At 52.9% G+C, this 12,907-nt stretch overlaps 1 protein-coding gene across 1 annotated transcript in view; it reads right to left on the minus strand.

The window, feature by feature from the left end:
• Cux2 (cut like homeobox 2) overlaps positions 1-12,907 on the minus strand; it is a 171,550-nt gene that overhangs the window by 49,004 nt on the left and 109,639 nt on the right. Inside the window, exons 2-3 of the mRNA XM_051176590.1 lie at positions 11,159-11,269; positions 7,893-7,940 (exon numbers count right to left, since the gene is read on the minus strand). Coding sequence (XP_051032547.1) covers positions 7,893-7,940; positions 11,159-11,269 — 159 coding nt within the window. The remainder of the gene's footprint in view (positions 1-7,892; positions 7,941-11,158; positions 11,270-12,907) is intronic.

Genomic DNA, 12,907 nt, shown 5'->3' on the forward strand with positions numbered 1-12,907 from the left:
ATACCAAGCACAGTGTCTACCAATCTAATCACATGTCAATCAATACTCTCTTCATCAATGCTCCCCCGGCTCCTGTAGAGTGGGAACTGTGAGGGACGAGGGAGCACAGGCATCTACAGTTCGCATGTCTGCGGCATCTGAATAATTAGGCAAATAGACACAATGAGGGACTGTGCCAAGCCCTGTGAAAGGCGCATGAAGGGGACCAGGAGTCTCAGCTCAGCCGTTTCCCTGTAGGAGTGACATGTGACCAGAGCTCTGGAGGAGCAGCAGGTGTCTCGGAAGCCTGAACTGTCTCTGGCTGTCACAAAGGGGGGGTGCTGTGGGCGATTAGTGGGGACATCCTGGCCAGGCTGCGAACACCCTCCCAGGCAGAGACCAGTCTGTGACCAAAAGACACCTGACCCAGAATGCCACAGTGCTCAGGCAGAACGCCTTGCCTGTGGAGGGCAGAGTCCAGCAAGGGGGTAATGCAGGTGGGGGCAAGTGCAAATGCCCTGAGGGGGGGGGTGATTAAGGAAGTATTTAAAGAAGGTAGGGGAGGGTGCAAGGACAGGCAGGGTGGAAGGCAGAGAGTCTCAAATGGATGCTTAGGGATCCTGATTCCATGCCAGGAGTGGCTAAAGTTGTCAGAGGGTTGTAATGGGGCGGGGGAGGGGGTATCATATGTTGTCAGCCCTGAAGAGAAGCAGAGGGACCGATATGTGGTTCTCAGGGCCAGCAGGCGAAGAAGAAACACATATCGTTCAGGCCAGTCACAGAATTTCATGCCAAGGCCATTTGGATGGATCCTTGCAGGACGTGTGGACATTTACACATGGAGCTAGGGAAGAAAAAGCATTCTGGGGGCAAAGGAACAGAGTATATAAAGGCTCGGAAGCCCAGCACCACCACCCTCTTCTGTCCCGAGTGGTTCTGGATGCTGCGGAAATCATTATTACTATTGATATTGTTGAGACAGGGTCTCTTATAGCCCAGGCTAGTTTTCGTCTGTAGCGAAGGCAGACCTTGAACTGATCCTTCTGCCTCCACCACCCAAGTACTGGGGTTTGAAGCTAGGCTTTTGTAATCACCGAAGAGAAGAATCAAGAAATACTAAGTTGGTGAAGATCTTGGGACTCAGGAGAGAGGCTGGGAGAGTGAGGGGGGGATGGGAGTCCTTTCCTTCTCTTGACTCACGATGACACAGTGTCTTACACTCTGTAGCACAGGCTGGCCTTGAACTCCCGACCCTCCTTCCCCAGCATTCTGAGTGTTGAGGTGATGTGTGTGTCACCATGCTAGCTGGGCCCTTCTGAACCAAAGCCACAGGCTACAGCCTGCAGTCCAGAGACCCCTTTGAGCTCACAGAACTGGACACAGGTCCACATGGACCCATCTAAACAGGCAGTCCTGGGTAAACTGAGGTACAGGGTGCTCTTGCCTCTGGCTCCCCAGTGCTGGGATTAGAGGTGTGTGCTGTCACCACCACCCGGCTCAGGACTCAGTTTTGAAGCCCTAGGGAGACTTTCCTGGGCACTGAAGGTGGGGAGCTGGCACATGGGGTTGGGCACTTCACCTCCAAATTCGCCTATAGTTCACCAAGTGTGCTATGTATTCCCCATTCTACAGTCAGGGAAACTGAGGCCCATTTGGGAACCTGGCCACAAGCACAGCCACCATAAGAACTCAGGTTTGTATGGCCCTGGGTTTATGTTCACTCTGCTCCATTCTGGGCATTAGGCGTGGGAGGCACCTGAACTCTCGTGTACCTCCAGCACCTAGCTCCATGCCTAGTATGCAGTAGGTACTTAATAAGCATCAGCTGAGCAGCTGAATGTATGACTGTGCTGAGTGACCACAACCCCTGTTGGAGTGCGTGGTCTCTGTTTCCAGTAGTTTCCTCACTACATCCCCACCCCAGTCTGACAGAGGAAGCAGCTCAATGAACACACACCCGGTGGCCTGCCTCATCTGCCTGGCGCCAGGCATGCCTGTCCCAGAGCTCAGTCTATTAAAAGGCTTGTAAATTTTCATACATGAGCGTCTGGGCAGCAAGGTAGACTAATTGCTGTTAAATGTGCGGGAATGTTCTTGCCACGCGGCCAGAGCCATTGCTCTTCGTGGCCGGGCGCAGCCAGTTCCTTTGCCAGGTGGAAAGCCAACAACATGCACACAAGGCCAAACAGCAATTCGTGTCAAAAAAAGAGATCAATAATACAAAAATAAAGCACAAGAATTTGAGTTAAAGGGAATGCCATGTAAATATGTGGTTCACGTCCATGATTCCAAGATTAAAAAAGGAAAAAAAAAAAAAAAAAGTCAATCAATACCCTTCCTTAGATGATGTTATTTCTAATGAGAAGGACCCGGGAATGGCTGCAAGTATCTGCTCAACTGGAGGGCAAGAGCATTAATAATTTACTTGATAAGGCAGAAAGAGCGAATCGAAGAGGATGGCTGAGGGTTCTTAATTTGGTTGTAACTTGGCATCACAGCCCAAGGATGCTTCAGTGGGCTGACAGCAAATCCAGATGGACATGTGGGTTAGTGGGAGCCTCGCCTCTAGCTGGCAAGACCGCCAGGGAGACAGGAGAGTCCCCAGGATGATACCCCCAGAGAAGGTGGGCAGGGAGCGGGGATGGAAGGGCCTCTTGCACCTGACTCACGGGGCAGGAGACCCTCCTGTCTTTTGGGCATTTGGATTCATGTAACTCAGCCCCGAATTAAACTCTCACTTCAGTGTATGTTATGGGCTGCCCAGCTTGTGGAGGCACTGGACTAACTCTTCAAACCGAGGCTTGGACTTCCCACCCTCAACGCTGTGCAGAGAGGGCTGGGTGGGCCCGGACAAGCGCTTTGTCTCCCGAGCCTGTTGAGACCTACGGAAGGGTACACCCGATCTGGGCTGTGCCTGGCTTGCACTGTTGAGGCCTACTCATTGCTGTCCCTGCCTCAGTCAGGCCTTGTAGGCCACGGCTGAGCCTCAGTCAGCTCACCTGAGGAATGGGTGAGTGGGGGCTTCCCCACAGGCTTGTGGGAGGCACGCTGTGGCATGGCCAGCTTCTTTTCTGTCCTCTATTCTCCCTGTATCAGCATCAGCCCACTGAGCTGCCCACAGGCTTCCCGGGACAGTCGTGATTCAGATCTTCATTCAAAGTAGAGACCCACAAGGGGGAAGGAGAGAAAGGACTCCTGAAAATTGTCGCTTGATTTGCACAGATGAGATGTAATGCATGTGCACATCCAAACACATGCATACACTCAGGCACACAGCACGCGCGCACACACACATACACAGCAAATAAATGTAAATAAATAAAAGTCTTTTGAAGGGAGGAAGGAGCAGAGGCCCAGAGAAGTTAAGTGACTCACTTAAGGTTACACAGCCAAGAAGGCAGCTGCTCTGGAACGAAACCGCCAGCCAGCCAGCTCCACAGGCCAGCTTTTCCCTGCACCCTGTCCTCGCAGGAGGGAGGGGGGTCCCAATGGTAGGGACCAGTTTTTCCTGGCCCTGTCAGCTGCTTAGAACTCTATATGGGGACCAAAGGGGTCAAACCTGTGCTGGGAAAGCCAGAGAGAGGAGCCTGGGAGGAAGCTACAGTGACAGTGGAAATGAGATCTGGGCTTAAATCCCAGGTAAGGGGAAAGAGTTAGAGGACAGGCATAGAGCAGGGAGCCATGGGCAGGTGGGCCACGGGCAGGTGGGCCACGGGCAGGGAAGGGCCACGGGCAGGGAAGGGCCACGGGCAGGGAAGGGCCACAGATAGGCGAGAGCCAGCAGCTCCCACAGTCTCTGCTGTCATCGTCAAAGTCAGGAGACCTGAGTGGCACCCACAGAGTCCACTTAAAATGAGGGATGGAGCTAGTCCCGCCTCTGCTCTAAAGCCACCCTCAGCCTACAGTGGTGGTCCGCACATACTCTGCCAGCTGCAAGGCCTGAGCAATCCAGCCACCCCATCTTCGAGAGATGTGTAAAGACAAGCCACATGCTTTGTTGGGTAAGTGGCCAGTGGCTGCATCGCTCCTGGGGACCTTGGACTTGACTTCCATGGCAGAAGGAAGAGAGAATGCCAGCTCCCTGGGGTAGGAGGAGCTAGGCTGGGGTGGGAGGAGCCAGGCTGGGGTGGGAGGAGCCAGGCTGGGGTGGGCCTGTGAGGGCAGTAGAATCTGTACACCCACCCAGCTGCCTGCCACCATTCTCTGGAGCCAGGAGGAAAAGCTTGTGGTTCTATACGAAGAGAGAGCATGTACACTGAACCATTGTAACAAGAATCAACTCCACCAAAGGGGCTCGGTGGGGATGAGCAGGGAGAGGGGAGGAGAGGGGAGGCTCACTGCTAATGTGGGGTACCCCTTTATCTTTGGAGTAACCACACTCCTATCTACCCCTCAGCACAATTGCTCATGGTTGGCAGGGTGCCTGGACTCTCCTTGATAGCTCTTAGGAGGTCACAGGTGGTGGTGTTGGGCCTGCTGTCAACTGAGCTCAGCCATTGGCTCCTGCTCTTGCTTCTTTGGGTAGCACTGTGACCTGGGCTTCTCCCAGCAGGGAATGTCCTGGCCACGAGGACATGTCAGGATGTGGAACCACCAAGCAGGCTCAGGGCCACCTTGAGCTCTTGTGACAGCAGGTCCAGGTTCAAAGAGACACAGATGTCATGGCTTGATGGGGATACTCAAGGACACATACAGACAGATAAGGGACAGGATGAAAGGCTGCGGCCATCACTGGGACGATTGTTAAGTCTGGCAATACAAGTTCAGAGAGAACACACCAGGTCCCCTTGGGCTCCAGACAACTACCCCAGAAAAAAGAGATGGTGGCAGGACTTCCTCAGGGGTAGGGACAGTGTCTCACCAGCCCCGAGCCCTCTGTAGCCCCATGGGAGCCTAATGCAAAGATTGTACGACCCAAGGACATCTGCAGGGAGCCAAGTGCAGAGAGCCAAGTGAGAGGTTGGTTTATCTTCCCCGGGAAGTCCTTGAGAGTACTGCAAAAATGCCAACTGTCCCCATACCAAGAGGGGCAGAGGTGACGAATCTGTGTAGCCCTCCCGAGGGTGACATCAGACTGCTTTTGACACGCTGGAGGTAAGAGCGTGTGTGCGCGCCTGTGTGTATGCACATGTGTGTGTGTATGCACATGTATGTGTGTCTACGTATGTTTATATGCATGTGTATATGTGTGCATGTGGACTCAGGGAACAATTCGGTCACTCCCTGGCTGTTGCCCACCTAGACTCTTTTGGCAGGGTCTCTCACTATGCTAGAACTTGACAAACAGGTCAGGCTGGACAGCGAGCCTCTGAGCTCTGTATCAGTCCCTACCTCCTCAGCACTGGGGTGACAAGAGCAAGTCACAACTAGCTTTTTTTTTTCTGTTTTCAGTGAGGGTTTAGGGATGGAACCTGGATCCTTGTACTCCCAAGCCACTTTTCCATCCTCCTAGGCCCGCTAAATGTTTGCTGAATGATAAATGCCTGCAAAGACTCAACAGCCATCTGGATTGTCCTCTGGTACCTGCTCCAAAGTGGTGGTTACATGAACTCCCTCAGTTCCTGAGAGGAGGAGGAAGACATTGTTGGCTGAGGCTGAGGTATACAGTGCCATGTTGCAAACTAGTGACATGCCTGCCACCTGGCACCCAGTAACTCACTGGCTCTCAGAATCCCAGGGGGCTCAGACACAGCAAGTCACTTGCCAAAGTCACATATGTCCATCACAGGAACCATCCCTAAACTGCTGTGTTCTCATTAGGCTCAGGTGACCATCTCTGCTCCAGAGCAGCCCAAAGGGCCCAAAGAGCAACCCACAGGCCCCACCCTCCAAAGAGGAAGCTGCTATCGAGGGGCCTGCTGGTGTGGCCCTGAGGTCTAGGGGGCAAGATGGTGCACACACTGCTTGGAACTGTCTCACCTCAAATTTAGCAAAAAACAAAACTTTTAATTTAGATGTTTGCATCTCTCTGTCTCCAAGCAAAAATAACTCTAAGATAATGACTGTAATAAATGAAGGTAATTAATTGTGGTTTGTTCCTTTAGTGTCTAGTCAGCTTAATTTTACCTTTTCAGCTAATAATGAGAAAATAATTTTTGTGCGTGGAGGGTTAATGACATGTAACTGTGAGAGCCGCTAATTGCATGTTGCAATCCATCCATCAGCGGCCTCATCTGCGTGCCTTGATTATGTTTGCTAAATTATTGCTTTGAATTATCTTTCATAAAGGCAACTTTTATAATTAGTGGGGCTTTCTGGCTGGCTCCCTTTCTCTGCTCAAGGATTTTCAAACTTTGGCCATTTCAAGCTGGCTCCCGGAAACCACCTTCCCCGGCTGGCTTTAGTTTTCCTGGGGAGGTGTGTGTGTGTGTGTGTGCGCGTGCGTGCGTGCGTGCGTGTGTGTGTGTGTGTGTGTGTGTGTGTGTGTGTGTGTGCTCTAAACTGTCCCCTTCAGCAATCAAGGGAGACTTGACTCACAGTGGACCCAGCCCACTCCCTCCCCACCACACCTCCCATAGGCAGGAAAAAGGATTCGGGGAGAGGATTAGCAACTCTGCACACACCAAGGCTGCTGGACTGGAAGGCAGGAGCAGCCCTGACAGAGATGCTCAAGTGTCACCTTGATTTGGCTCTGTGGCCGCTTCTCTCCCCACAGGGGTGAGGAGGGACCTGCAGCCATGGCAGTTCAGTGAGGTGATGACCAGGAAGGCAGTCGAGGTAAGTTCTGTGGGTGCGCGGCAGGAGAGGTCCCTGGGAACAACTGTCCGCACACGCACCACCTGCCACCCGATGCTCCTTCACTGGATCTGTAAACTTTGGCTTTGTGTGTCACAGGAGGGGAGTTGAGGTTCCCAGAGCTCAGAGAACCTCTCTCTCCAGGGCCACACAGCTGAAGGAGCAGGGCTGAAATCCCAGGCCCCGCCGTCCATGAGGCTGCGCCTCGGGTCTTCTCATCACTTCCAACATTCAAGTCTTCTACCGCAAACGGGAGCCACAGTCTCTCCACCAGCCTCGGGTGGCCTCCACCTTCCCGAGTGCTGGGATCATAGGTGGACGCCACCACTCCCAGCTAATTCCCAGCACACTGTTCCAAACGCTTCCTTGTTATTTTCCTTGCTCCCCGCAATCTTACGAAAGAGAGAAAAATACCACCAATTGGACAGAGAGGCGCAGAGAGGCCAAATGACTTCCCTGAGATCACACAGCCAGTAAATGGTAGAGGCAGGGTTCCAACCCCAGCTACATTCCTCCAACACTCGGAGAGAGCCAAATGGGTGTGTCTACCCCTTTCCTGCAATCTCATTATCCATGTCCAACACAACACAGGATGACCAGAAGTCTCTTTATCCCCATGGTGCAGACAGGGAAATGGAGGTTTCTAGAGAAAACCTGCCCACACCAGAGTTCATGGACACACAGCTGCTGCCTCTGTGCTTATGTGGTTCTGAGGGAGAGACGGCTCTGAGGAGTGGGGAATGGACAGGAGCCCTGCCCTCCATCTGGGGGGGGGGCTGTGTGTGGGAGGGTTTATCTGAGCTCAAGGGGAGCCCTTGTCCGTGGGGCATTAGAGATGGGCTCCCCTCTCCAGCCCAGCAGGACCCCACCCCAGCATCTTCTCAGCCATTATCAATACCATAAAGACAGTAGGACACTGCTGCCACAGGGTGAATGGGCAGGCGGGGGAGGGGGGCAGCCATTGCCAGGTGGGCTGGCAGCAAAGGCTGTGAGTAAGGCTGGCTTCACCCTGAGAGTGTTGGGGGTAGATGTGCTGGGCGGGCTGGTAGCCCCTGGGCCTTTCAGAAAGACTGGCTTAGCAGGGAAGCAGGAGCCTTCCTACCTCAGATAGCCTGGGGGAAGGGAAGCCCAGTGCGCAGGGCCCTCACCTCCCCAAGAGCTTTGCCACAGGCTCTTACCTCAGCTTGGAAGCTTTTCAGCACGGGGGCCACCATCTCTCTGAGTCCCTGAAAAAGAGATGAAGGAGGGTCTTCCACAGAGCCCCCCCCAAGCCCACCCCAGCAGCACCTCTCACCATCATCCTCTGTGGAGGCTGAACTGTGGTTTCGTAAGGAACACACGAACAGGCACACGTACACGGCCCAGGTTTTGTCTCTACAGTGCTTTTCAGAGCCTTTAATGTCACAGCATTGGGCATTCTGCAGAGGGAGGCAGGATGGCTCTGGGCACGGAACGAAGAATGCCAAGCTCCACGCTGGGACTACAACCCCAGTCCTCAGCGTTTTGAGACGGGGTCTTGCTATGTAGCCCAGGCTGGTTTGAACTCATGATCTCCTGCCTTAGCCTCCTGAATATTACAGTTATGGTTTTCATGATGTCTTTGCAGGTGGCATGGTTGGCCTGTGGCTTAGCTCAGGGGAGCAGGAGCTGGAGAGCTGGCCCTGATCCTCCACTCTTAGCTCTAGGTGGAAAATGCCCCCCCCCCAGGAAGTCCCTCTGTCCTTCCAAGTACGGCATGGGCTGCTTTCCCTGCATGGCCATCTCCCATGAATCGGGACTTGCATTTCACCAGAAGTCACACCATCCCTGTCTGTCCTTCCTCATCAGAGCATGGAGTGGTTTCCAGGGCTGTGGTTGTGTAGGTTGTGTAGCGGTCCATTACATTACAGACCAATGACTTCACCAATGCTGTGAGCACGCAGGTAGGCTCTGCTATACCCACCCGGATGTCCCAATTTCCCCAGACCAGACCCCAGGGGTGGCCTCTGGGGCTCCCCCAGCACTCAGCTGAGGTGAGTGTCCCAAGGCACTAACCCTGAAGCCTGTGGGTCCTTCAGGGACCCACTGGGGATCCTTCCTCCTGCCACAACCAGGCAAAGCAACAAGGAAAACTCCAAGCAAGGAGTAGAGGGACGGAAGTGACGGCAGGGAAGTAGGGGGCTGGAGGGTATGGGGAAACCCACAGCCATGGGGACATGTCCTGCTATTTCTCCCCATGGACAAGGCTCCTGCTCTGGTCCCCGCTACCCCTCCACACTGACTTCTGTCTCTGGGACTTCCCAGAGTGGCTGCTGCCTAGGTGTAAGGTGGGTTTTTAGGGGACACACAGTGCCCGTGGCTTTGGTTTCAGGAGCCAGGTTGCCAGGCTGAGCGGCAGAGGAGTTAAGAGGCTCAAGTTCATGGTCCCAAGCCTAGATGCACAGAAGCAGGAAACCACCAGGATGAGGTGGCCTGGTACCGCAGCACTGATTAGAGGGGCTGGTACTGGGGACAGAGACTGAGCCTTGGGCAGGAGGGTGGATCCAACTGCCTCAGAGGAAACACGGGGAACTGACACAAAGTTAAACTTTTCAGGCCAAAAGCCTCCGCGGATGTTATAAAGGGGTACCAGGGCCCACGGGTGCTGGTCTGTTCAAAGTGACATGGCAATCCGAGAGCCATGAGATGGGGAAGTAGATGGGTGCCCCGTCAAGAATGTGTAAGTCCTAGGGGGAACCAGGCAGGCCACATGCAGTAGGTGGACTGGACCCCCAGAGGATGCTCTTAAATAAAGTTATCACGACTCTCCCATCAGGAGGGATGAGCTCCCAACAAGAGAGTTTCCAGAGCCATGACTATAATAGGAGTGGAAATTTATCCCTTCTAATTATGTAATTGCATAATTATGTAGCATTGAAAATTATGTAAGTCAAACTCGCAGGCTGAAAACCTGGCCTGGATTTCCCTCCTCACCTGAAGGCTCCCGTGTGAAGCAACGGTTAAGGGTAAGTTCACTATGCTGGGGGAGAGAGGACAAGACAGACGGTCTGAGAGGCCCAGAGAGAGAAAGGAGGTGTGCGGGGCTATGAAGACCTGCAATGGATTCAGCTGTGCTTCCCAGAGAAGGGAGGGCGAGGGATATGGCTCAGTTTGCAGAGTGCTCGCCTAGCATGGGCAAGGCCCCAGGTTCCGCCTCAAGTGTCACATAGGCGGGGTGTAATAGTGCACACCTGTAAGCCAGCTCTTGGAAGATGGAGGGAGTAAGATCGGAAGTTCAGGTCCTTCTCAACTGTATGAGGAGTTAAAGGCCAGCCAGAGCTGTGTGTGACCGCGTCTCACAAAGACCTCACTGAGCTTGTTGAGCCACGACAGCAAGACAGCCCCTTTCCTGTACACACCTGCTCACAAGGCTTTATGGGTTACCCCAGAAACAAGTTCTAGCTGGGCCCTCATCCCAAAACTTGCCCTGAGGAACCACAGTTGCTTATGACACCCCCACCCCCAACCATCCTCCCAGGACACCTGTCAGCCCCGCCCGCTGCCCTCTGTGATCCAGCACACCCCAGCAAATGCAGCAGTGACTGGCAGAGGCTGCGGCTGCTGGCTGGAGCTGGGGCCTGGCCCTGGGTCTGTTGCCTGCACTCAGAGCATCTAAGTGACACAGGGCTCAGGGGCTCCATTTTGCTGTTTATTGTTGTCACTTTTCAAATTTTATTTTATCTTATTTGCTTGTTTCTTTGTTTTTCGAGATAGGGTTTCCCTGTGTACACAGCTCTAGCTGTCCTGGAATTTGCTCTGTAGACCAGGCTTGCCTGGAGCTCACAGAGATCCACCTGCCTCTGCCTCCCCAGTGCTGGGATTAAAGGTGTGCACCACCATAGACTGCCCGGCTTAAATTTTATTTTATTTTTTTAATTTGAGAAGCAACAGGGGTCCTGATCGCAGAGGGAAAATAAAATTCTCACATTGAGCCTCAGAAAAGAACAGGCACATGTCCAGGCCGGTCTGCTCCTTAGGGGACAGGGAATGGTTTTCCTTTGCCTGGGCATTGCTACATCTGAACCAAGCCTGGGGGAGGGGAGGGGCAGGTTTCAGAGCCCTAGTTATGTCTCCTAGGCCCAGGGCAGGCAGAAGACGATCCAAACTTCAGGCCCAATTGTCTTTGCCATCAAATGCCAACCATTTCACCAAAGAGCCGCACTTGGACTGACTGCAAATCCAAGCTGCCAGAGTGATCTGGGTGAGGACACTGATAGTCCCTAACTCCACTCATCGTGCTGGGGAGCCCCTCCCCCAACACTGTGAAGACTGCCAGGCCAGGGCTATGATTTATCTTTGTGGCTAATTAGCTTCTTTTGTTGTTAGTTACTTATGTCTACAGTCTTCACTATATAGTTTGAACAGAGTGGGAGAGAAAGCAAGCTGCATTCCTTCTGAGTTAACGCTGTAGCGGCAGGCACACTACCTCTGGCACATTTTTCTTAAATTCCCGGCGGAGTTCAATTAAACGTTTAGGAGAATGCTCGCTTTCCTCCTGTGGCACGGACAGCTCCCAGGCGATGGAATTAAGCTCCTTCTGTAATGAGAGAGAGAGGGAGAGGGAGAGAGAGATTTGTCCTCTTCTCTTTGCTTTTGAATTGTTGTAAACGCAGCACTCAGAACAAGTTTTCATAACTCACAGGGCTGAGAAAAGGCTAGATATTGACTCCTGGCATGAATAAAAAAATGTAAAAACAAAAAGCCCCCCCAAAACAAACAAACAAACAAACAAAGGGATGAAACAAACAAACAAACAAAAGACCCCCCGGGACAGGGTGGGTGCCTCATTGTCTCATTTTCGGCTCCTTAGGAGCTGGGCCAGATAAAGTTAAACTGAGGTTTTTATCGCCTCCCAATCTCCCCACCCCAGTCCCACCTCTTAAATTTCCAAGGAGTGATGGCATAAGCCTGTCAGTAACTGAAGAAAACATCTCCAAAGCGTGTCAAAATAGCGGCGCGCGGCATATTGTATGGGCACTTTCCCCCGCGCGCGAGTGCTGCCGACAGCTTCCATACATCAGCGGCGGGCGCCGCTCCAACTCCTGCTTTCTCCCTTAAAGGCTCATAAATTCGCCTTTTAAGATATAGATGGCTTTTTAATTCCAGTAGATTTTGGAAAAATGAAGGTGCCTTAGAGAAGCACACTGACCTCGAGTATACCCCGCGGTAAATCACCGAAGGTTCCCAGAACCCTTGCCGACGGAAAAGAAACAAATTGGAGTTGGGGGGGGGGGGAGCGGCGTTGCTAGCCTGACTGTGAGCACTCAGGAATCAGGCCAGGGTTTGGACTCATGAGACCAGGAATGGAGGGGGGGGGATGAAGGGGGGGCATGCACCATGGATGGGGCTGCTGCTGCTTGTATGTGCCTGGTCGCTTCTCTCAAAGCCTTCTTTGCCATCTCAAGCTTTCACAGGAGGGATACAATTCACCAGCCACTGTCATGATTCATTTGCATAATTCAAGGAGCGCTCTGTTTATGTGGCCTGCACCGGCTGGCACTGACTTGAGACGGGCTCCTTTTTTTTTTTTTTTTCCTGGACGATAACTCGATGAACCCTCCTGCATACATCACCCGATTATATTTGCAGCAATCAAGCCCCATAATTTCCTAAATCCGGTGGCGCAATAAATTCCTGCAATCAGATTTATTAAAAACCGCGCACGCAGATGCGGGGAGCGTATTTCCAGGGCGAACTCTTTAATCCAACATATGTATGACGAGGTGCGGCAGCGTGCTGAAAGACCCCATTTGTCACCGCTAATACACATTCGTCTTGCACACACAATGAAACCCTTTCACTGTTAGATAATGAAATAAAAGTACTGTTAACCCACTGCAGAGCCTTTGTGAAAGCCGACTGGTGTCTGAAACGCTGGCTCGCTGGCAATTTACTGTAGTGCCACAGACCTGGTCCCCCAAACCTGCAAGGACAGCCTCTGGGCCCTGGAGCTCTTTTGGGAGGGGAACTCAAGGAGGGATGTCTATTTCTATAGAAAACAGCTAACTTTTGGAGAAAATGGGGAGGGGGGGGCGGGAGGCCGCACCCACCGTCACTGCCTAAAACCTAGGTGAGGGCGGTGATGCTCTCCAAGGTGCTGAAACATTCCCACATCAGCATGAGGCAGGGCCACCTGGGGGCTCAGTCCAAAAGCCTTGAGGAATTTTGAGCTGAG

The sequence above is a fragment of the Phodopus roborovskii genome, unplaced genomic scaffold (genome assembly GCF_943737965.1).
Source record: "Phodopus roborovskii unplaced genomic scaffold, PHOROB, whole genome shotgun sequence".
Lineage (NCBI taxonomy): Eukaryota > Metazoa > Chordata > Mammalia > Rodentia > Cricetidae > Phodopus > Phodopus roborovskii.